We start from the raw sequence: 25,636 nt of genomic DNA on the forward strand, positions 1-25,636 counted from the left end.
TTGACCCAATTAGAGAAGTTGGTAACACCTCTGCAATGACATATTTAAGAAGGCAAAAAACACGCTCAAGTCCTTCCTCTTCTTCCGAGAGGCGGGGAGGTGCCAGGGCCATCCCGGTGCTGCAAGCAGCTGCCAAGGCCATGCAGCATGCCATCTCGGGACAGTTTGCAGTGAACTTTGCCTGCTGAAGTGCTTTTAGCCAGCCATGCTTCAGGCAGAAGGGCAGAGGTGGCAACAGTGGCTTCACCTTTTTGGCTCCCCACACGAAGAGAGGCTGTGGAATGGCGCCAGCACAGCCCATGCGCTGCCAGCGGGGCGCATGTGTCCGACAGCAAGGGACATAATGAGCAATTCCCTGATACAGAGCCCAGACGAGATCAATCTTTCAGTGCTGCAAAACCCTGTAAGAACATTTCAACCAATAGAACTTGAGAACAAACAAACCTACGGACAACAATTTTCTTCTGAGTCAGCGAAAATAAAAGGTGAGGACACATGAGGAGAACAACATGGTGACACTAAGGCTGGTGAAAGGGAGGAAGAGGAGGTGCTCTAAATGTCAGAGCTGAGATTCTTCTGCAAGCTGTGGTGAGGACTATAATACAACAAACTGTTTCCGGGTAATTCATGAAGTGCATGGGGGGGATTCAGAGATCCATTCACAGCCCATGAAAAAAGGTGCTCATGCTGGAGCAGGTGCATGCTAAAAAGCTGTAGTCTAAGAGAGAGCAGACCCTTGTTTCCAGATAGAGGAACCTTGCTTCCAAACCAGAGCAGCTTACCCTTAAAAGACTTACATACACCTCATGAACTAAAATGACCCAAACTATGTAGTTTAGGAAGACTGTTTTGCCTGGGAGAGGGATCCACGTTACAGCAGGCTGGGCAGGACTGCTGCTGCTGAAAATTAGAACCACGTTGGAAAAGTTCACAGAAAACTGTCTCCCATGGGAAGGACCCCACGGCATAGCAGAAAACACTCTTCTCCCTAAGCAGATTGAAGAAAGATTTCGAGTGAAAAACTCACCAAAATTCCCACACCTGTAGTGTCAGGGGAAAAGAAGGAGAGGCTGGAGGGAGGAAAGCATTCTCAAGGTTTATTTTAGTTCTTATCAACCTCTTAATTCTGTTAAAAATTTTTCCAGTATACAATTTTTTCTACTAAGAAAAAAATTTTTTTTCTTTATACCTTTTTAAAAATTTGTGCCTGTTTTGCTCTTGGAGTGTTTTCTCCTAATCCTTATCTCAATGCGTGAGCCCTCCAGTTTTTCTTTCTGCTTCCTCTGTTCAACTGTAGCAGAGGAATATGAGCGAATAGTTTTTCTCGTGGGTGCCTGGTGCTTAGCCAGTGTCAAACCACAACTTTGGCAACCGGGGAGAGCTTGGAAAAAATTTGTACTATTTTATTCAACCTACAGAAAGCATTTAGGCCTCCAACCAATAAAGAATTTCCAGAAGTTTTAAGCTACTACTTCAAAAAACTTTTTATCCTTAAAATACACACACTATCAGACTCTGGTGCATCCATTTTCTGGCTGCACACCACTTTGGCTGATGTAATTATTTTGTTGGATTTTTTGTGCTCTTTCCAGTTTGCTGCTCCTCAAGACTAATCATTCAGTAAGAGAGAAGACACATTATTTCTTACAAAACATACATGAGGCGAAGTTCATGGACAACTTCTTAATGTTAACAGAACATGAAAAATTGCTACATCCTGCACACAATCCATCAATTTTGAAAGGATTTTGAATTTCCTCTGACTTGTGTTTGAGATCCACACACTAAAACTGTTAAAATAATCCAGAATAACTCAAACTTTAGTTGCTCTAAACTGCAACTTTATAGGTCACTTTCTATTTCTATTGTGTCCCATCTTTCCTTAAAATTCCTAAGTTCATAATTTGAGTTATGTGAAGGTGTTTTTTATAAATCTTATTATCAATAATTTAGGACAAAAGGCTGCTGGGAGTGAGATTTCACCAATATAAAATCTTCCAGTCATCTGAAAGAGCATTACCAATTTGTGTGAAAGTCGTCTTTTTTACTTTTTCCATGCTGAATGAGGAATATTTCTATGTCAACTCCAAAAATCTCTGTTAGTACAGAAATCAACAGTGGCTGAAAAAAATACGTACACAACTAGTGCCTTTTAGGTAGTGATTAATAAGAAACAGGAGTTTTTTATTTAAGAAACAAATGTACTGTAGAGTTGTTAAATGCCACCTTGTGCATTTTTAAAGTCTAAAATTCTCCAAGTAAACAAACCTTTTCCCTATTAAATATTAAGGTGCGTTGTTTTAACAATAAAGTCAACTTACAGCACTTAAAATTTCAGATAACCAAGTGCATTCACTAGCTATCTACCCAAGAAGCAGAACAGTTCTTCCTTCTCAATTGCTTACTTTAGGACTCTTCTCTTTCTATAAACTATTTCAGAGCAAAATTTGCCTTCAGTTTTCTAGACTATTGATCTGTCCTCCCGACAGCCACTCTTAAAGCTATCACTTACAAGCCTTGTATGTTTATGCCAACTGAGGCAACATTTGAATGTACTTGGCCAATATAGTCCTGAGTGCAAGCAGGCTTTAAGATGCCTGCATGAGCTGAACCTGGCAGGAGAAGCCCAAGGCAGACAAAACAAAGACTCCTGGTAAATTCGTGCAGAGCAAATCCTGCAGTGAAAGCCTCTTAAGGACATTCAAAAAAGCCCCATAAAAAACATGGGCTTCTGAGCTCAATACTCCAGCACACCTGATCACTTCATCATTCTCTTATCTGAGACACACATACTTGGCATTAAAAAAACAATTTTAAAAAATTAGGGAAAAAAAAAAAGAGGGGAAAAAAAGGAGCAAATACAAGACCAAGCTTATGACTGATGGCAAGTCAGTACTGCAGAATGCCCCAGTATTACTGTCAGGGTGATTGAGCAGTGCTGCCCATTTTCTTTTCCCCTTTGCTGGTTTATGAAGACTCTTCCTGGAAGTAATAAGCTAAAAATACCCCTGATTCTACTTGATCAATTTGGCACAAAGAACATCTGAATTGGTCAATGAAGCCTTTCCTGAGTGGCACAAGAACTTCAAATTCTGTGCTTTAACTGTTACAGTAAAAACTTCGAACACCACACACTGCTAAGCAAAATCACGTTTAGCCTGGAAAGCTTAAGACTCAAATTGTTTAATACCTTGACAAATGCAAATACTTACAATTTGCTAGCTGTTAATGTTCAAGCTTACTCTGAAAATACTTAAAAGTTTCAGTAATGAAGCTGCAGAAAACAGACTATTTAAAATAACAAGTCTCTAATATTGAATTATCTAAACATGTCATTACCTTCATGGCATGGATTTCTTCTATTAATCTCTCAACCCGTTTCTCATTCTTTAATTTCAAGTCTTCTGAACCCCTGCAAGTGAAGTCTATAATTATTTTTAAAAAAATCACAGTTTAGTTACTGTATTTCCTCTCTGGCAACACTAAGTAGCAAAAAAAAAAAAAAAGAAAAAAAAAATCACAAGATTGTGCATAAACATAATCCCTTATTGGCAAATGAACATTTTAGCAACGAGCTGAACACAGCCTAATGCTTTTGCTGTACTGTAAAAAAAAGAGGAAACACTGAGGATGTAGCAGAACAATGTTAATGAATGAAAAACAAATGTTACTGTGTCAGAAAATATAAAACCACAATTCGTATCAAGAATAGGTTACACCAGTGTCTCAAATATATTTATATTTTAAGATCTGAAATATTTAAATATGGAAGTTTATTGGACTTGCTTCTTATTTTGGACAATTTGTTAAAATTGTGGAGTATCCTCAATTTACAGTATGAACACAGTAACAGATATATCTCACACCATCAAGACACATGCTAAGTTATTTCAGGCCATTAATCTTTAAAAACATAATCTACATATACTGTTTAAGCAGTTCATATAAGTAATTAATAGTAATTACTAAAAATCAAGTATGATCTGTATATCTATGCAAATGAAGTATTTTTTGCTAAACAATCCTGAAGACAACGATAGTGAGAAAACTTAGTGCAACTTAAATTCAAAAGCACACTAACATAAAATATGAAATCCCATACATTCAGATGTGCTGTAAAAGGTTCTGTAACTGATTCAGATTACCTTCCAATACAGTAAATCCCATTTAAAAAGTCATCCCAATTCTGCTTTACGAAACTCCTTTTACTCAGTATTTTTAGTCTAAAATTATGTTAAAATAAGACAAATATGTGTTTTAGTGTCTTAAGTTTTAAATGTAGTACATTTTTCTCCAATTTTTGTGAAAACAATTAAAATACTTCCTTATTTATAACCACAAAACACTATTATTTAAAACTGACCTTTTCAATTTTAATTTCCTAATGTGTCTGGTTAGTCTCCGAATAGTGAGGACTCTGGCCTTCTTCACATCTTTTCTCATCTTCACAACCTGTGAGAAACATGGAAGACATTATAAACTGTTTTCCTTGATTATATTCTATACACAACACATTTATTACATCGACTTAAATTTTAGAAATTAGTTTGACAAAGAGAAATAATTTGAAAATAAAGTGCATTTCCCTACTAAGCAAATATAATTTCAAATTAATTCAGATTTCCATTAAAATCAAACTGCTTCCATAAACATCAGAGGAAGAATAACAATGTCTAATAATGTGTCTGAGGTCTAAAGAGAAGACAAGACAGTCCTAACTTGCCATACTTTAATATTATTCTTAGAGCTAGACTCAGCTAGCGGTTTGAAATGTCTCACCTTTTGCCTTTACTTAGCTTATTTTTGTCTCAGAGAAACATCAGCAGTACATTAAGTCCATTGGTGCATAATACATAAAAGCATTTTCATTATTAAACATCTCCAAGTGTTAAGGAAAGACTCTCAAAAATAAACATTATTTAGTATGGAAAAGAATTTGAGATATTAAATTCTTTTTATAGATTTGAATAATTTTTGTTGAAAACTAAAATCCAACTTGTTTCTAACTCACTACAGTCTGTCTCAACCTGCCATCCTACTCACTAGGTAGGATGTTCCAAGTCTGTTCCCAAATTTACAGCAGGCAGTTTTAAAGAAAATTTGGCAATGCTATTTTGGTCTTAATTCTCACCTCGATAACAAAGAAAGAATTCTCATTATTATTAGACAGATAGGACGAACAAAGAAATCTTTCCAATCCTTTGCAATTAAATTCCATAATGGAAAACCTTAAGTCCAGGTGCTGTCTAATGATGAATGTTTCAGATACAGCGAGTCAATAGTGATCCTTTATTTTTACAACTCAACTTGCCCCTTATTTATTCTATGTCTATTAAAATTTTGTATCTAACAGTTAAACTTAGAATAACATGAAATATTAAAACAAACAAAAACAAAACAAAAAAATTAGTCTTCCTGCCAAAAGCCTAATTTATCTTACATTTATCCAGTGGGATAAGTTTCAAATTTAAGTTGGCACCTCTTTCTCAATAAAGTTCTCTACATCAGATTTCTATTTTAATTTCTCAGCGATACATCAAAATGACAGACTGATGATGACTGCACCATCTAGTCAAGTCAATGAAGAAGTACTATAAACCTACATCAATTTTAAACAAAAAAAAAAAGAAAAAAAAAAAGAAAAAAAAAAGAAAAATCTTCAAAGCCCACAGAGCAGAACTTCACACCTGTGATGAGGAGTCTGGCTAGTACATATACCATAAAGATGTGCAGAGACCAGAAAGATGATCCTTAAAAAAAAAAAAGGAAAGCTGAACACCTATTTTGCATAGCTGATTATGTTTGTAGCTTAGACTAATGATTCAATGAAGTTGTTAAGCCCTGAATGGTGTTCACTAGTGGCTTAACTGAAAGCTGAATTAGAGCAAAACAACTTCGGGAGAGCAGCATGTACTGATTGTCAGCCTTACCTCTGCCAGGCAAGCAAAGTGAAGCAGTGCTCCTCTGAGAAGCAAGGGAGGGGAATTGTATGGGGGGCAGTCACTTGTATGGCATTAGTCACTTGCACCATGAAAAGTAAAAAGGTAAAGATTTTTGGGATAAAAACAAATGACCTAGAAATGGTATCCTGTTGCAAAAAATTGTTACAGCAAAGGTCAGTACTTACCTTAGTAAAAGTAACTGTACACACAGATCTACCTACAAAAGCATTTCCATTTCAGTTAACAGCAGAAACCACATGCCAAAAAGCACCAAGTGCCAAGTTTCTGTTACAGCAGCACTGTCCAAGACTTTAACATGCTAAGGAAGAAACCCATTGCATCACGATTTGCCATCAAGGCATTTATTTTTTATAAGACATTCAATGAGATTATCATAGGTCTCTATAGTACATCTCCTAAAAGGAAGAAAGAAAAAAATGCAGCTTCTGTCTGAACACCTCTTTGATACTATACATACATACTGGTACATTCAATGGAATGTTTGCAATATCAGAAGTAAACTGGGTATGCCTTCGTAGAAGGTCTGGGATGGGGAGATTGTTTTGTGCTTGGGTTTTTTAATTCTCTATTTTTTTAACAACCACTAAAACCATCCACAAGCTGGAAACATACTGAAATTTAAGTAACTCATACTTTACATATTAGTTATTGTGTATGCAAACATGAAGTATATTTAACTTTCTCTCAAAAATATTTTGTCAGGTATTCTTTAATAGAAGTATTAATGCACACAAAGCATGTTTCCAGGGCCTACAAGAGCCAAACTTCAGCCTCCTTTGCTGCCAGCCAGTGAAGGCTGTATAGACATGACAGCAGGAATGAGGGAAGGTATTCGCTCCTTGGCAGACTAGGAATATCAATTTATGTAATCCAGTAACTTCTTTCACACGGGACAGTATGCATTAACTCTGTTCTTGGAAGTACTCATAATGTTCTCAAGAAAGCAGTCAGCTCTTTGGGAAAGAAATCAAAAAAGTTTAGCTTCAAATTTACAGTGTGCCTGAAACAATGGGGCTTAGACCACCAGAGTAGGCCCTGGTCGCCTCTATCACAAGAGAGGCAACTTTGCCATCAGCAGGAAAGAAAATCAAACTAAGCCAAATCAAACAAAAAAAAACCCACCAAGAATAATCATGACTTTCAAAAAATAATAACAAACATTTATTCATAATAAAGTATTTTTTATAAATAATTCAAGAAAAGACAGAAAAGGAGAAGTATTTGCACTGAAACATAAAAAGGCTGCAGTCTAGGTCAGGATGAGACTTTATGCTTCAAGACTAGGCAATAAGGATTTTTAGTCTACTCAGCAGTGACAGTAAGCACTAGAAAATAATTATAAACAAGTAAAACACAAACCAAACAATTTTTTCTATCAATAGGATCTAGGATTCCTGGAAATTAAGGAAGTCTGCAGTTGTATGTGGAAATAAACGCTTCAAGGATTTCTTTGAACAAACAATAAGAGATGTTTTCCGTTGTTGACGACATTTCTTTATTTTGTTGGGAAATGCTACTTATGAGACAATTAAACTATTCCTACTCAATGCTACCAAATGTCTGTGTTCGCACATTATTAATCATAGATAATATCAAAGTAAGAGTAGATATAGACTACTTATCAATTATTAAATACAAAAGAATGAACTTATTTTTGAAAATAAGCCTAGGCAGAAACATACAGAATGCACATAAGTATATTTTAAAAGCTATGGTTATGAACAAAACCCATCCATTTGGCTCTGTGCCTTTTCACAAAACAATGTATTTATATTACTACTGATGCTTAACAAAGATGAAGTCCAAAAAATTCCATGACTGGTGGTATTCCACAAAGAGAGCCATCAATCAGCCCAACAGCTTTCCACCTGCAGTAAGCACTGCCACAAGTGTTGACACGTACCAACCAGCTGCACCCAATCCATTTCAAGCCACAGGCAGATGGTCGCTGCTGCTGCCCTTTCAAGAAAGGGCAAACAAAGAACACAGCAGGGGATCAGCAGATGACAAGCCAGACAAGAACTAGAAACTCTCAAGCATTTCACCTTTTCCAAGGAGTGCATATTACTGAGATTGTAACAAGAATTGCTAGCTTCAGTGCAGCCTACATTAATGTGATACTTGGCATAACGATCCCAGTACTCGTCTGGCATTAAAAATGGCCCCAGCTTTAATGTACAGGTACCACTGACACAGTACAAAGACATCAGAGTATACATATCAAACCAAGAGGGTGATTTCTAGCAAATAATAAAGAAACAGTGTGTGTTTAAAGACATCACAAGAACTGTATTTAACCCAGAATGCACAGCTGAGTAAGAGAGAAACTAATAGCTTCAACTACTTTGCTTTCTATTTCAGGTTACACGGGTCCAAACAGTTTAAAGCCAATCCCATAGATTTGTCTTTCTGTGTAGTAGTTCAATGAGACCTTCCCAAGCCTCAGCATATGCAAGCCCTTCTCGTGCCCAGAAAGAAACTGGCACAGGATTTCTTAATTGTACCTTTGATCTCTTAGTCCTCTTTACAGCTTTTCCATGAAGTAGCTCCATTTTGACACTGGTATTTCACTTTTAGTTACAAATTAATTTTGACTAACAAAAGTCTTGGAAGAGCTGAATCGGTTCCTAAATCAGTGTTAGACAGTGCTAGGAAAGGGCTTCTGATCAAAGACATTACCCCTTTTAAATAAATGGGACACTTATTGTACATAATACAAGACAAAACACATGTACAATAGAATAGGAAATTATTTTAAGAGCCTTCCACATAATTAAGCTGTTACAAAAAACTTCTTTGAAAATTTTCAAGTTTCTTTAAGAGAAATGTAAGGTATTGTTAGATAAAACAACATCAAGAAGTCTAGTTTAGGTTCTGAAAGTCTGTATGACTACAGAACAGTCCTCATATTAGGGATGGCAAGAAAAACACTAAGGAATGTGGATAAAATGACAGCATAGGTACAATTATACATTCAAATTCACATGACTAGTTAAAGATATTTGCCTTCACATTTTTAAGACAACAGCAGCAAAGTTCTCAAATGAGCATTACATTAGAATAAAATGTTGTACTTGGCCACTTCTGAAACTTGTTTTGAGGTCTGTACAAGCAACATGACTCCAAACTAAGCTAGTGTTCAGCCAATTAGAAATAAGGAAAGTGTGACTAAAGATTTGTAGATATATCAAGAAAGGTACGTGTCTACTCTGAACTACAGTATCAACTGTACTTGACAAGAAAAAATCCCAAACCCAAACCATTACTAAAAAAAATTCCAGTGGATTAAAAGACACACTAATATGTTTCTACCTATGACTTGTTTTAACGTATTTTATTCAAACAACACTGAAATACTGGAACAACTGTGAAGTAAAAGCTTTTTTTTTTAATATTACCACTTACAAAAGCTAATACTGAATATCTGAAGGACCTAGAATATTTTAAATTCTTCTTAACTAAATTTAATAGAAGTTAACTTACACAGCCAGCCCCAGCTATCCAAAATGCATGAAAGCCAATAAACTAATGAACATGTCCTTTTCTTCAGAGCAGCCTGAAGCACATACAACTGTTCTTCTTGGGCTTCAGTCCATGAGGTACTGAATATTTTGGTCCTGACCCAATAATGCACTTAAATTATTAAATCCTTAAACAACCAGCTCAGACCAGAATTTCTTCATCCACTTGTTTTATGCCAGCACACAGTCTAGTCCTAGTTCTGGTACAAGCAAGCAGAAAAGACAAATCATTCTGTTCTCTTCAAGAGGGACATTGCATGCAACCTCATCTAGTAAAAACACCCCTTTTATTATAAGAGTTTTAACATTGTGAAATAGCCATAATGTTGAACAAACACACATTCCTTAAACAGAAGCCTCTAGCCTCTCCCTCAACATGGTATGGTGTCTATGAAAACTCTCTTTACAATTTTGCAGACACAGATGCAAAAATATTGCTTTTACAATTTGAAGATGGCGTTCCTAAAGCAGTATTCTGTAATTTTACACATACACATCCAAACTCACCGTGCAATATAAGGTGTCTTGTGTCTTTTCTATCACTTGATTCCTGGAAAAAAATATGGTACTTCTGAGCTTGCTTTTCCATTTCAGTTTTTCCTGTACTCTCTGGACCAACAGGATTTATTTGACATGAGAATCACAGATGAGAGTGGGATAACAAGGAGAAAACATCAAGAACCAAGGCTATTAATTTTGTCCCAGGAAGAGTGTATTTTAAATACAGCTTTCATATTGCTATTGACAAGCTACCTTTTACCAGGGTCTAGTGAATGAATGACAGGAAAAAGATGAAATTCCAGGTACAGGATATACTTGAGTCCTCAATACATTCCGTTCATGCCTGATCTACTAGAATCAAAACTGCTCAAAGCAAAAGGAAAAAATTATTTTTTTACTTTTGAACTCCCTCAAGTTTAAACAGTGCTGCTAAAGTAGAAAGGGAAGTCATCAAAAATACACCAAAATCACTTGTTTTTGTACAATCACCTTTTCTATGAATTTTTACAAATTGTTTAAATTACACATTAACAAGTGTCAAAGCAAGAAATCCAGCTTAGAAAAACCCAAATCAAAGAGTAAAAAGAAAGTTTAAGATGAATATTCAAGGTCTCTCCAATACCTGCAAAAAAACATGGAACTCAGTAATGTCTCAATTCTCACTGATATTCTTTCCCTTCCTCATTTTAGGGCACATTAAAAGCATTGGTTTCACTTTATGTTATTTGGCAGTCTTCTAACAAAGAAGTTACCATGGCAACAGAGTATTCTCAACGTTAATTTTTGGTGCTATTTGGCAACACAGAGTTTTAAAATTCATAACACCTGCAGTTGGATCACAAATTAGCCAGAACCAACGATAGTATATAATATTTTGAGTGAATAATCTGAGTGAAAAAATGTTTCTGGAACTTCATTACGAATATTTTTCTCTATTATCTGGAATGCCAGCTTGAAAGAGCTAATGATTTTTAGATTCTTAGGAAAAGCTAGGAATTGTCAAGTTTCCTTTTTTCTTTTTTTACGAAAAGAATCCTTGTATTACAGTATATATTTGATACATTTCAAAACACATGGAACTAGGCAGAAAGACTTAATACAGCTTCATACATTTCATTATAAAAACACATATAAGTAGGGTGGCAAAGGCAGCAAGAAACAACACAAACACACCTGTATGGTGTATCAGTATTCAGTTCCAGAATAGTTTTATACAAATATATACTGCAAAAAAGAATACATAAAAAAACCCAAAACAAGGTGAATTTTTCAGACAGATCAGTTTCCTGAACGGCTTTTCCTTATGGTCACATGAATGTTAGCTAGTTCCAGCACAAATGAGTAAAGTAAGAACACAGAGAAGACAGAGATATGAACCACAACAAATCAGACTACAATAAATGAGCTATCTCTTAATTTAATATAAAGATCAAATCCCAACACAGAAAGTGCTAAGAAACACAGTTTTTCAATTACTGCTTGTGCCAATGTCGTGTTAATCAACACCAATGTCATGTTGATCTTGCCTTTACCATCTGCAGCTACATGAGAATAGGTTTCAATAAAGTGGATTCAATTCCATTCCAACAGAACTATCAGGATGTACAAAAATTCTTGAAATATGAGGTTAATTCTTCTGGATTAAACTATTTCACCCTGCAGTCCAAAGCTGACAGAAATGCTACTGCTATCTAGAGCATCCAGAAAGCAAAACACCTGCAAGGTTCCCAGGCCTCTGGATACTCACCTTGTCAGGTTTCCCAAGGGATTTGCTAAGGATGAATGAATAAAAGCACACTTGGGCAAATTTCTATCTTCCTTACAGGAAAAGTAATGCACACGCTCCTTGAGTTACTGTCAAACACTTCCTCCACAGTCTGCCCATGCTGCATTCTTTGTATTTTCTCAACTGAAGCACTGAAATATGGGTTTCTTTCTTTTCACTGTATTTCTATCCTGCATGGAGAACAGTTGTCATTTTTAGTGTAATTTCTCCAAGTACAAACCACAGTGAGTACTCAGAAATGCTAGAAAAGATCATTTTCACCTAAAGGTTTAGAAAAGCAATTCCAAGTATCTAAGATAGTTGGGAAGGAGTAAGGCTAGCCTAGAATTACTTGATCATTGCCAAAGACCAAAATTTAATGGATTTCAAAGTCAGTGTCTCAGTGGATAAAGTCAGACTCTCTGCAGTACTTCAGAAAACATTCAATTCCAAACCAGGATCATGAGATGGCTAGACACATTTCTAAACCCTAAATACACACCAGTAGTTGTAAACGTCCAGATAAGAAAGAACTGTTATAAACTAGCCTCAAAATGCTATATTAGATATATCACTGCATCCACATGGAAGCAGAAACTATACATGTTTTCCAAAACAGAGGACTACCTGAAGGTAATTTCTAACTCTGTATTTAATTGATCCACAAGTTGGAAAAACCCCAGATACCACTCTGCTAAAAATATTTCCATGGAATGTTGAAAGAGGATATGATCAAGGCGTTTAATACAGACAAGCCTCAACTCAATGGACTTTGATGTCTAGGACTTCTTAAACAGACCAGAGTTCTAGCTAGAAGTCACACATGAATTTCATGCCTCCTTAAGCTTTGACTTTACAGAAAGACAGTAACAGCAGAAGCTGCAGTAGTGACATAAGAATTACGAGGATGAACACACATTAATAAATAGTAAGAGTGTTGAGGGCTTTTACCCCTCTTCAAATGGTGAACCTTTTAAAAGCATCTGGAAAAGAGCATTGATTAAAAGGCAACATTATGAATCTCTATATTACTTGCATAATATGAAGCATGACACCACAGCTTGATTACAGTGACTCACAAACAATCTACGTAATTTTTTACATTCATTAAATAGGTCACATATATGATCCAAACCTGTACAGCTGAACTGCCACCATGGAAACAAAATTGTGTGAAAATTGGGTAAGAACATTTCACCTTAATAAATATGAAATTCAATCACAGTGATTCCAGTATTAATTTGGAGGTATGTTTGGTGGCATGACTGCTTTGGCTTGGGATTAAGAGAGGCTAGCATAAATGGTAATATGACCTCCTAAACAACACAAAAAAACTTCAAGTCTTGAGTGCTAATATGTTGCAGCTTTACTCACCTATTCTGAAAGTGCAGAATATCAAAACTGTGTATTCTGGAATCATATCTGTCAGCCTGGTTTCTGAGAAAATTAGGTTTGTCAGCACACTGTCTGTCAGTATCTCTGGTAACTTTTGGGCTTGTTAAATTGAAATCAAGGTTGACCAATCATCACAGCTCCTACATGTTTTGTGAAAACTGATAGCCATGTAGGAGTTGTGAACTAACATCAGCATGGCTAGCATGGAAGAAATATACAAGCAGAATCGAAGTATTTTTCATTTTGGCTGAGAACAATACATGCATACTCATTCACCAGCTCATGTGGCTCTGAACCAACCACAGAACACTCTCTCCTGACTGTCCAAACAGACAGGAAACATAGGCCATAACTACAATTACTGAGAACACTCCAAAAGCATAACACATAACCCAAGGATAACACATTGAAAACAAAAAGAGATAGACGAGTAACTGATGATATCTATAGGAAGTTTTATGGAATACTGGACTCAAAGCTGTAACACGCCAGGCATCACTGGTTCTCAACTTACACACGCAGTACATTTTATTTTTATCACATTGTTTGTACTGCTGATTTAATCTGGTGATTGAAGCTTCAAGGGAGATTAGAACACATACAACTTGCTGAATGGGATAGAAGAAGGACAGTTTCTTCTGTGCAAGACAGTTAATGAAAAAAAGACACTTTTCTAATTACTTCAGTTGTCCTCAGCTTGGACTAGTCTCACACACCAAGAGGCCAGGAAAAGAACAGGAAGCCTGTCCAATGTTACAGAATCGCAATATTTGACAAATATTTGTATATTAATACTACCAGGAAAATGCATAATTATTATGATGTGTCATTCAACACAAATACTCATTTTGTAAGAAGATTCATCAGTTTCAAAATTTATATTTCAATGTCACTATAGAGTTGTTATTATTATGCAAGCATAAAGGAATAATTAAGGAAAAATGGTTTCAAGTTCATTAAATGAAACAAAACAGCACCAGAAGAGTAGTGATGAAGTTGGAGAAATAACTACTAAATAATTTTCCATTTCTCCCTAAATCTGAATGATAAAAAAACTAGCTTAATGCCACAATTTTTAGATTGACCATAAATATACATTTAGCCTACTACTATGAGCAAAATTACTTTTGTTTTAAAATTTAAAATAATTTTTCTTCAAACTTCTCCTCTGTAAAGTTTGTCCTCTGTCAACACAAGTAAGAAGAGGCTAAGTACTGGAAAAAGGCTGGAAGGTTATTTAGGTATGTGCAAATTCCCATTAAAAATGGGGAATGATCAACTATCAACAAAAGGAACAGCAATCAATTTCAGCTGCTCATGCAAATGTCAGTGTTCTGGATAGAAGCAAACCACACCTCAAGTTACATCTTGAATTTTCACAATATGAGCAAGCATCACCAGTATTGATACATTTTGGAGGGATGAGCAGATCTCCCTATTACACTCTCCTCACAACCTGAAGAAATTTCAGTCAAGCAAGTATATTTTAAAATATTAAAAATAAAATAAAAATAAAATAAAAGCTTCTCCTCTCGAAGCTGTAACTTTCAAGAGCGTGCTTTCTTGTCTGATGTCCTGATATGACATATATAATGTTTAGAAAGACAAAGAAATAATCTATAAAAGTAGTATCATACGACCATAACATAAATATTGACACAGGAAGCAAGTAGAGTGGAATGTCATGGAATGACACAGCATAATAGGAAAAGCACAGAATGATGTTAAGTAAAAAACACTGATCACATAAAAATTAGAGAGCTGAGTTCCAGGAAGAAAAAAAATTTAAAAATCATAACCACTTTCTTCTTATGCCTGTGAAAAAAAGTTATTGAGAAACAAATAAGAAGCATTTAGTATACACATTTTTGAAGAAACAATCCTTTGTTAAAAAAAGAAAAGAGATGAAAACAGGGAAAAGATGTGTTTGTGGTTTATAACTTTCAAAGTATTTGGTACTTGTGCCTTTCTTCTTAAAAATAAGGTCTGTCCTATTAAAAAAAAATTTACCAACCTCAAATTTCTTTGAAGAAGCATGAAACTCCTTTTACTAATAAACTATCAAGTCTAACTATTAATACTTTTCATCTGTCTTACGGTGACCCTAGCACAGACACCTGACATCCATATAAAAAGTAAGTATCAAAATGCATCCAGTGAGTACAAGTAAGTACAACCACCCCTGTTCAGACCTAGAGTATGCCAGTGACCAGCAAAAGCCACGGCCTCAGAAAGCATACTCTGATAAAAACCTCATATAAGGGAAATCCAAATTTGCATCACAAATCTTTCTGACTTACACTTCCATACAGGATGAATAATTAGCCAAAGACTATGAACATCACCAGAACATGAGGTAAATTTCCACTGGCTTCAAACATACTGCAGTATTACTGGCCTGACAAACTGAAATACTGTTCTGCTTCTCACAGAAAAATTGCTCCTCCCTGAAGATTCTGTCTGCTATTATGTCTCTATAACTTATATTCTTTGTGGGAACTTTCTCTCAGTAAGTAGTTATAGATTTATAAAAAAAAAAATTAAGTGGTACTACTATATAAGCTACTCTTCAGTCTTTTTGGAAGGATGGCAAGAATTCTTGGTAGTGGGAATTGAAAATTACCTTACTACACCAGTTAGTGTTCCTCATTCCTTCAAATCAGCTTAAAAAAATCAATTTCATGATGAGAATTTTTCATAAACACAAACAAATGGGAAAGACAGTGTTTAAAACAACCTAAAAAAAATCTAATAATCTGCATTCTTCCTAGAAGTTTCTTCATGACATCAGTAGAAACTGGGAAAAAGGACAAGTATGAAAAGTAGAAGGAATAAAGCGCTTAAAATATCCCTGCCACATGTGTGACATCTATTCATTAATTTAAATACCTTTCCACAAGTTGGTCTCCATCAGTTGCCAAGATGCCAAATCTACAACAGATTTGTACACAACTATTCCAGTACTACTAATTAACAACTTGGAGCAACGCTAAAGGTTCTTGCAAAATCTTCATTGTTGTGATACAACAAGTACTCTCACCTGTTTGCCCAATAATATGTTCCTTGTCCAGCCATTGACAACTTTTCTTCCACACCAACTGCTTTCTGTTGGAAGATTTCCTTCTTCTGAAGCTTGCTACCTTCTTCTTCAATTTCTAGGTGCTTCTTACCAAGCCGTTTTCCCCTTTCCTGTCCTTATAAACTCTTCTCATTCCTCAACCTATTTCTTCTTGTTCAACACACCCCATCACCCACCCATCATTTTTGCCTATTCTAATATTTAAATACTTTCAAGCCCACCCCTCCCTCCCTCTGCATGAGCAAGCCATCACCTTAACTGCCCTTTTGTTTTATATTGTTTGGAATTCCTATCTTATCCATGTAAGGTATGCTCCCCTGTGCTATTCATAACCTCTGCAGCATTTCCCCAGTGACACCTGCCTCTGGATGAAATCCACCATTTATTCCTTTAAACTAGTGGCTATTCAGAACAGTTCTTACCAGCCTCTCGTGCAAACAGCTTTTATCTGCTCTCCTCTTGCCACATTAACGTACTTGTACATGGCCTTATGTCTTCTCATATGTGTCCTCATTAAACAGCAAAGAGGATTCACAGAATCATTTACATTGGAAAACACCTTTAAGATAATAAAGCCTAACCATAAACCAAACACTGCCAAGCCAACCAATGAACCATGTCCCTAAGTGCCACATCTATACACCTTTAAATTCTTCCAGGAATGATGACTCATTTAATGATCAGCTATTACCCTAAGCATCCTGTTGCAGCACTTGACAACCCTTTAAATGAAGAAATCTTCTCTAACAATCAATCTGGCACAACTTGATGTCACTTCCTATTGTCCTGTTACTTGGGAAAAGAGACCAATCCCCACCTCACCACAACCTCCTTTTAGGTAGTCGTACAAAGCAATCCACCTCAGCTTCTTCTTCTATGAACAGTTTCATCTGCCATTAAATGCCATATGAATAAACAGGTATAATTGTGATCCTTCTTTGCAAAGGAAATAATGGTATTTTTTAAATAAAAAATCAGAACAAGAATTTTAAATCAGTTTACTTTATATGACTTGAAAGACATTCAAAAGAGTCACTGAATTTAATAGTTGGCCACTTTACTTCTCCATTAATTGCTCTTTAATACTGCAGCACAAGACAAACTGAAAATAATTTTATCATTGCATACCAATGAGGAATTGCAATGAATTCAAAACTGGCTACTATTCTCTTCTAGGAACATCTCCCCCAAGCCCCCACATTCTATTATGGAAAAGTCTACCACCACATCTTCCCTTCAACACTTATTTCAGCCTTGCTCCCTTCTTCATTTTGCAACAAGTTCCAGACCCAGCAATGTAAAGGCTGCTGAAAGACAGTAAGTCTTACTGCTGTCTGCAAGGACAGCAGTCAGCAATTATGCCCATTTACTGTAACAGAACTATTTTAAAATTGTGTTTTACTTAGGCCTATATAGCCATAAATTACATTTAATAAAAAAAACTACACTATGTACTGCAAGTACCTCACAGTTCCCTTAAAGTAAAAGTTTCCCATGACCATTTGCATGTTTTTTTCATTATTGTACACTACCACACCAAGGAATCACAGATGTTTTTGTTTTATGAGAGCATCTTACTAGGCTACGTGGCCTAGCACACACACTTTATATAAACCACTTGAACTAAGAAAAAGTTTTCATTCCTGTCCTCAAATACAGTAGTACAATAATGGATGTATACAATACTGTCAGAAGTAAAAAACTGCCTTGTTAGCCATGGTTAATTGCTTCGGTAATCTGCGGAAAAAAAATCTGTTTGAAGAGCAAGCAGATCAGAATTTGCTGATGATGTGGCAACTCTAGAAACTTTAGAAACAGCTGCTGGAACAGTTTCTAGGGGAAAAAAAAAGCCACAATTCCTCAGAATTTTATCTAACAGAGTATAAGTTTGGAAATTTCATAAGCTTTCAAAAGACTTTTTCCTTAGGACATTTACATGGTCTGTAAAAAGAATGTCAGCAATTTAACACTTGAACTGTTTTAAGCAGAAATCAGAATGTAGCACAACTTTCTTTTACTTCTTAAAGAAACTGTTGTGCCTACAATTACTTATTAGTAACACAACTAATGCAAGAATTTTTACATGCATTTCCATAGAGCTAAAATGACTGCTGCCAAGTATTCCAGAGTTTAAAAAGAAAGCCATGTTTGCTTTCCAACTTTGCATAGACTTGTAATAAACAGAAAAAACAGAGTGATTTGCCAGTATACTAAGAAATGAACTGATGGAAAAGATTAGCTATTTAGTTTTGAATCATGCAGAAATTTTTCTTTTCTCAGTTCTCATAACTTGTTTATATGCCTTTCCAAAACTTTAGACTGACTTTAGTGACATTTAAGAGAATGCAGAACAAGCTTCAAGGAAGTATTTAAGACCATGTGCAAGCCAGGGACACATAGATCTTGGCAGTGCCAATAGTTAGCCACAGCTTCAATTTGACCACAAAGCATCCTAGACACACATACTTTCAAAAGTATCCAAGTTCCAGCCACTCTACCTTAAGAGTAATTTTGAAGTGGTCACCCACTCGAGGCAGAGACTCTGTGATACAGCCGAACCTGCATCCTCCTGGCATATAGCTCAGGAGACTACAAGAACTGGTGTTCACCATCTGCGGAGCAGTCTAGATGCTGGGGTACTTAACAGAACTGAAAAATCTGGTATAGGAGTCTAGGGCAAATGCTTCTACTTCAAGAAAATGGCTTGGCCAACATACTGTATAAGTGCTGGATTTAATACAGCTCATAAACCACAGAGAAAATAGCAAGAGAACTTGTCTATAGACCAGCAAGAAGAATTTTCTCAGGAGTAAAGAGTTTCGAGTTACAGTTTTTCCTTTCAGGGAGCTCATGTATTTTATGCTAATTGTTGGATAAGCAGCCCTTGGAGCACTGTCAAGGACTTTTCCTACGGAAATGCTCCCACTGGTGAAACACATGACCAGGCTCCCCTCACTCCATAAAATCACCTTCTTCGCCAGACAGTAGCCCAGCAAAAGTATTTGTTAATATTTGTGATTGGTGCACTCTGCTGGTCATTAAGATTCACATCAATCAACTCACCTCAGACTGAGGGAACCTATACATGAGCTTTCTCAATTACTAGAAAGTTTTATAACAACTAAGCCATTAAACTATATATTTTCCACCCTCAGACACCTTCAAGCCTTAAAGGAAAACACTGTATTTTGAATTATGAGCAGTTAAGTCACTTCACAGTCAGTCCAATAACGGGATGCCTCACCTCAAGTCTCACTTCCCCTTTTATATACAGAGACCAGACACAAATATGAAATTGCCCTAAGGGAATTCTCAATTACCACATAGCCCAGGGGCTAGCACAAGAATAGATCTTTGGGGGGTAGGTATTTTATTTCAATGAGACGCTGGATCACTGCACTGGACCAGCTGCCCAGTGTTTCAAACTGTCTTAAACACAGTAATGCCTAGAGCACTCTGCCAGTGTTATTTTGAATGTTTCCATCTAGAGATCTTTTTCATCACTTAGGAATAGGCTTAGGCTTAGGAATAAACTTTAAAATATCACAACATACCTTAGGTAATAGAAGCCATTTGGATCCTTGGATCTAATACACAAAAAAACCTGAATGCTCACGTCAATTTGCCCACAATAGCAAAAGGCAATTTAAAAGAAAGCCCATCAAAACATCGTACTTCAACAAGTTCCTGAGAGTAACAAGTGGTAATTTCTTAACTACTGTTGGAAATACAAATCAAATACTATATTTCCCTCTACTTTTTACCAGACTGCAACTTGTTTTGCAACAGATAAGAGTTTTTTTTTCCCCGCAGTCACATTTCCCAAAAAATAAATACAAACTAAGTGACATACAAGAGACTGTATGACCAGGTTCAAGTAAGCATTTAAGAACACAAATTGTCAGGGATAAACAGATCTTGGCAGCACCAGTATCAGCCACAGCTTCAATCCTGACCACAGAGCATCCTAGGCACCTGTAATTTTAAGATTCTTCCTTAAAGCTGATTTCTACCTAGTCTCACATGAACTCATCGTTTGAAGCTATCAAGATTAGACAAATATAAGGGCTGCTTTGACTTCCCCTTTGAACTCTCTAATTCTCCGGTCTTTACTGCCTTGACCACTACTTAACTTCTGTAACAAAACACCTGCTAGACAACATAACTGCACATTACGTATCAGCCTATTGTAGGTTTTTTTGGTTCAATACCCTCCCTAAATTCTACATTTATTTCACAGAAAGCCACTGCTTACAGAGAAACACATAAGTGAGGTGAACTACAGCACAGCTGTATCAGCCAACCAAACAGCTCACTCGATGTGGTGAGACAGTCCATCTCTCTACCTCTGTGCCCATCCCATGCATCTAAGGTCCCACATTGCTGCTGCTCCCACTTGCTTGTAAGACCCATAGCAGAAAAGTACTCTAGCAACAAACTTCTTATGATCACAGTAGCAGGAGGCAAGACCACGTGGCAAGAATGGGTGAATGAGAAGCCTGAGATTCAGAAGCAGCAAGTCCAGATGCTTGTGAAACCACAGCTGAAGAATCACACTCCATCAGGGGCACATCGCATCTGTCTAAACTGCAAAGCAATTCTGCACAAAAAGCCTTATATGAAGGTGCCTCAATGTTAAAAACGCTCTTGATTTCTACAGACTAAAATGTGAGTAAAAAAACAGACCACAAATAAATAAGATTTTGAATTATATGTCTAATTTATCATCCTAAATCAACAAAAACCAGAGAGGCATATCATATCTGAGTGACAAACTAGTCATACATAATGCTGAGGAAGGCTGAACATACAGAAGATCTTGGGTAACTGCAAATAAATACTCATTTTGTACAGAATGCTTCTTGGAAAAATGGTAACCATTCAAAGACTAAAAAATTTTAATTCTATTATCAATTCAAAAATATTTCTACATGCATGCTAGATGTACTGCATAATACCAAGAAATATATAATACAGTAAGGACAGTAAGTAATGGGTAAATACTCAGATCTTTCACATTTAGTGAAAAAAATCACGAGGCAGTTCTTGGTTATAGAAATCAATTCAGCTTCAGAAAGAATGAATGACCCTCTCAAATTTCACCCTCTCTAGTCTTTCCCGATATTTCATTCAGACCATATCCTCTTTACTGCTACACAGAAACTTTGGTGACCAAAAATTATTTACTTATAAAAGGATGCAGTTGAACTGTCTTCAATTTGTGAATGAAGACATGTATAAATCCAATTTCAACAGCTCTTTCCTTTTTGTTTTTTGTCTTAGTTGTGTCTGAACACCTAAGGACAAACACAACACCTACCCATGCTACACCAAGACAACTCAATCTTTATATAAGTATCTCCAAATATACATTTACGTCTGTTTGTACTGTGATAAAAAATTAAATAATTACAGATATAGTTCTGTACAATTATTAAACTACAGCTGAAACTCAAGACTGCAGTTTCAGATTTCCAGAGACTGTATGTCAGTCTTTTTCCCTAAATTAAGGTTACTCTCCATGGCTTTTTGTCTGATTTTTTTTCATTATCAGCCATGCTACTCATACTTGATTTTGCAATACACCAATCTAAATTCTTAATTCACATGTTCATTCTGCTTTCTAAATGTGCCATTACCTAAACTGCAGCCCAGCTAAATCTGAGGCCTGGATGTCAGCCCTAAGCCAAAAGAGCAGAAGAGCTGAGTGTTGCCATCACAGTATCACAACACAACGTGCTGGGACCCAAAACAACACAAATGGAATTTATCACCTTGAGCTTCATTACTAAGCTCCCTACATAACAATTTAAATTCTGGACTTTGCTTGGCAGACTGAAAAATGTGTGCGCACACATCATTCTCAAGGTATGGCTCTGTCTTGATCCTACCTTTTAAGAAAGAAAAAGAACAATTCTATTGTACATGACAAGCATTATGCAGACATCATCTTTTCTCATCTAAAATCTACAGTTCTGTAAATACAGAGAAAAATTATTCTGTCTGTATGCAATTAATTATTACAAATTTAAGAAAAAAAATCACCCAATAGCAGAGTTTTGATATCCAATCAAGTATGGAAAATTTGATTTGCATGTCCCACAGATAGAAATGACTCTCAACTCTAAGAATTTGCTTTATATAATATGATGCCTTACTAATATTCAACTTTAGCTATTACAGCACTCATGGAGGTACATATTAGAATACTCATTTTTAAAACACTGTATACACACTTCATTTGCATTAGCTTCATGAGCCTTCTGCAGCACAGCTCCTTGAGGTAGCTGCAAAGAGAATACCATAAAAAAAAATAAAAGAGGGTAGAAAGAACTAAATTTATTGCAGTAATTCAATACTGATAGCAAATTAGGACTGTAAAAGCAGAACAACATAATTTAAGAAGCATAGGTTATTAAAAAACCCTAGAAACCTGTAGGGCTCACATTCAACAGCTTCTGTTTCATACTATTGTGTACTGATCAACAAGGAGAATTTTCACATTAAACATGAGCTATCGCCCTTTAAACTTGTCCTTATACATGGTAGTTGATGATTATGTGCTGCCATCTAGCAAATGTTTCCAGAAAAGTTTAACTTCAGAAGCTATTCTGTGGCAAGACACCTGAAATTTCTCAGAAAGATTTTTAACATTGGAAACACATTCAAGATAGCAACAGGTTTTAAAATTATTCCTTCAGCCTGCATGCTTGTAAGAGTAACCACAACTGGAGAATACAATTAGGCTTAATACAGACAAACCCTTCAAAAGTAAGACTATATGCAGTGAATATGGAATTGCAAAACTGAAATTTTCATTCTACAAGTTATGCTTTCCTTTGTTTCAGTGAACTGAATGAGCAGAAGATGGTAAGAAATACTGCATTTTCTTCTTTCCCAAAAACTCTAGTCTTCACTGTTTCACTTTGTTCCATCATCCTTTACACCCATCCTCCCTGCTTCCCCCACTCAATTCTTCTTTGGGCAGTAATCAAAAAGCAGCAATCCCATACAGTAATATGATGCCCGCATTGCAAAAAACTTGTGTTTCTTAACTCTTTTAAATCTCGATTTTTCAGTCATGCAGTCACACTGAAACTGTACCATGCTATTTACCAGCAGCAAGATGGCTTCCTAAAATTACCGGACCTTGCTGACTGTGGGTTCTGCCAAAACCTTACTTGTTTGTTATTATCTAGGTATATATTCAATTAGAGAAAACCAAAGAAAACATTTATAAACACTTTTGGCACAATTTCTGGTTCTTAACATGTAAAAAGCATGTCATTTTGAAGCACTTACACTGCTACAAACAACTTTTCATGAAAAGAAAAAATAATGAAATGTCTAAACTAATTATTTGTGAATGACTGGTTTCTTATTATTTTCTGTCTTATTTCACCTCATCACAATAATTGCAATTTTCTCTTTTCACCCTGGATCCTTAACATTGTACAGCTACCTCAAATCTCTCATTCATTCAGTTACCTAAACAATACAACATTTTCATTCATTGCTCTCCATAGATCAGAACAGTAGGGAGACTATTGGTCCATGGAGGTATCATTCTTTAAACATATTATAATTTAAAAACCGCAAAGCCCAACAACTTTTGAGGCGTCCATTCCTTTCCAATTTCTCTCAAATTAGCCAATGAGCTCAGAAGCTCTCAGAAAGGACACCGGTGTCACAGTCCACTATTTGTCTCACTTCCCCAGAGCATTCTCTTAATCATCATCATTAAATCATCATACAATTAAATGTCTTTTAGTTTCAAAGCACACATACACCTCATGCAGAAGACACTGCAGAAGTAAGCTTTTTGACACTTATAACTATTTGTTAGCTACTAATATCAAACATAAACCAGTAAGTAATTAAAATTAAGGTCAATTAACATTAGTATAAGTGCCAGTTTATATCACTGAGAAATACTGGTCTTAAGAATATCTGTTCTTCCCGTAAACAAAATGTGAATTGGTAAAACAAAATTTTGAAATCTATCATCTTAGAATTCCTTAAGATCCCACCATTTAGCAGGACCTGGTATTTTATGTTAATTAAAAGCTTTAATTCTTTGCTAGAATTAAGACCTGAAATATATAATATCACAGAATTTCATAGAATGGTTTGAGTTGAAAGAATAGAATAGACTGCATTTTCAAAAGTTATTCCTTTAAACACGGTCCTAATAAAATTCCTCCATTTCATCTCTTATTAGAGGAAGATATGCTTTTTATTCTTAAAATGTATTCTTGCAAGGGCATCTCTGTAACAAATACACAGAGGTACCTGTTAAAGAGATATGAAATATCCAGCTATTGGTAAATTATTTATTTTACATTTTATAACTAAACACCACAGTAATTAATATAGCTCTGACACTTAAAAAAGGACATATGCACAGAAGTGGAAAACATTTTTTAATTGACTCACACTATGTCTCATCCTACTCTAAACCAGACTGACCTTCTGTCTCTCTTGAAGAGATGGCATCCAGGATTTCAGTCTCTGTCCTACCTTATATCACAGATGGACCTATTATTACAGAGTGTTACTTTCTGTAGAAACTGGTAAAATCTACCTCTTCCAGAACTTTCAGTTTCCTCTTAGGAGAAAGTTATGTGTGAAGTGTAAGATGAAATTACATTCCCAGTGTCCTTACTGATGTTTTGTGCAGAAACTTACTGTACTCTTTTTCTGAAGAGCTCCCCAGTCAATGAATGCTTCTATTTTCATCCCTTGTTGTATTAGCATTTTTGTGGTGAAAGACTACAAAACATCACCCAAACATGAGTCAATCACAAGAAGTCCGCGCTATCACAACGATTGAAATACTCTCTTCTTTCCTTGGTGATTTACAGGTATGTTTTAAGATCAAATCACTCATTTCTGACCTTACACTTGTTAACAGCAAGAACCAAAAACTACTGAGTAAATACCTTGATTTTATGTACTATCAAACATTTTTCCTGAAGAGGCTACACTTCACTAAATTATTGAAATCAACTTGCAAATTAACCCATCTCAATTAACCATATGCCTAAAAGTAATTTTTGTTCTGCTGAAAACTGTAATCAAGCTGTTAGTTATGTAGGAATTCTGGAAGTGCATAGTGCTAAGTTCAGATGCTCATATCACACATGCTCAGCAAAACTGCCAGCTATTCCAAACTGTTGGTGCAGCACCTACAATGAGGTTACTTTAGTTGTGTCAGGCTTACTCTGCACAATGATTTGCAAATATGTAACCAAAACCCATCACAAGTGAAACACACACAACGGAATTCACACTATAAAAAAGAAAAAAATATACTGAAATAAATACAAAACACCAAGCTTCTTACAGAACAGGAAGAATTAGCCATAACCTATTAATTTTTCATTTTCAGTTCCTCACGTCCAAGAAAACA

At 35.8% G+C, this 25,636-nt stretch overlaps 1 protein-coding gene across 2 annotated transcripts in view; it reads right to left on the reverse strand.

Annotated features, from left to right (window-relative positions):
- Positions 1 to 25,636, reverse strand: part of SRFBP1 (serum response factor binding protein 1) — a 67,314-nt gene that overhangs the window by 41,063 nt on the left and 615 nt on the right. Inside the window, exons 2-4 of one of the 2 annotated variants that reach the window (XM_072922754.1) lie at positions 9,992 to 10,034; positions 4,364 to 4,452; positions 3,340 to 3,412 (exon numbers count right to left, since the gene is read on the reverse strand). In XM_072922754.1, coding sequence (XP_072778855.1) covers positions 3,340 to 3,412; positions 4,364 to 4,443 — 153 coding nt within the window. In that variant the 5' untranslated portion in view covers positions 4,444 to 4,452; positions 9,992 to 10,034. The remainder of the gene's footprint in view (positions 1 to 3,339; positions 3,413 to 4,363; positions 4,453 to 9,991; positions 10,035 to 25,636) is intronic. The other variant, XM_012577451.5, reaches the window with a different exon arrangement.

Source organism: Taeniopygia guttata, chromosome Z (genome assembly GCF_048771995.1).
Source record: "Taeniopygia guttata chromosome Z, bTaeGut7.mat, whole genome shotgun sequence".
NCBI lineage: Eukaryota > Metazoa > Chordata > Aves > Passeriformes > Estrildidae > Taeniopygia > Taeniopygia guttata.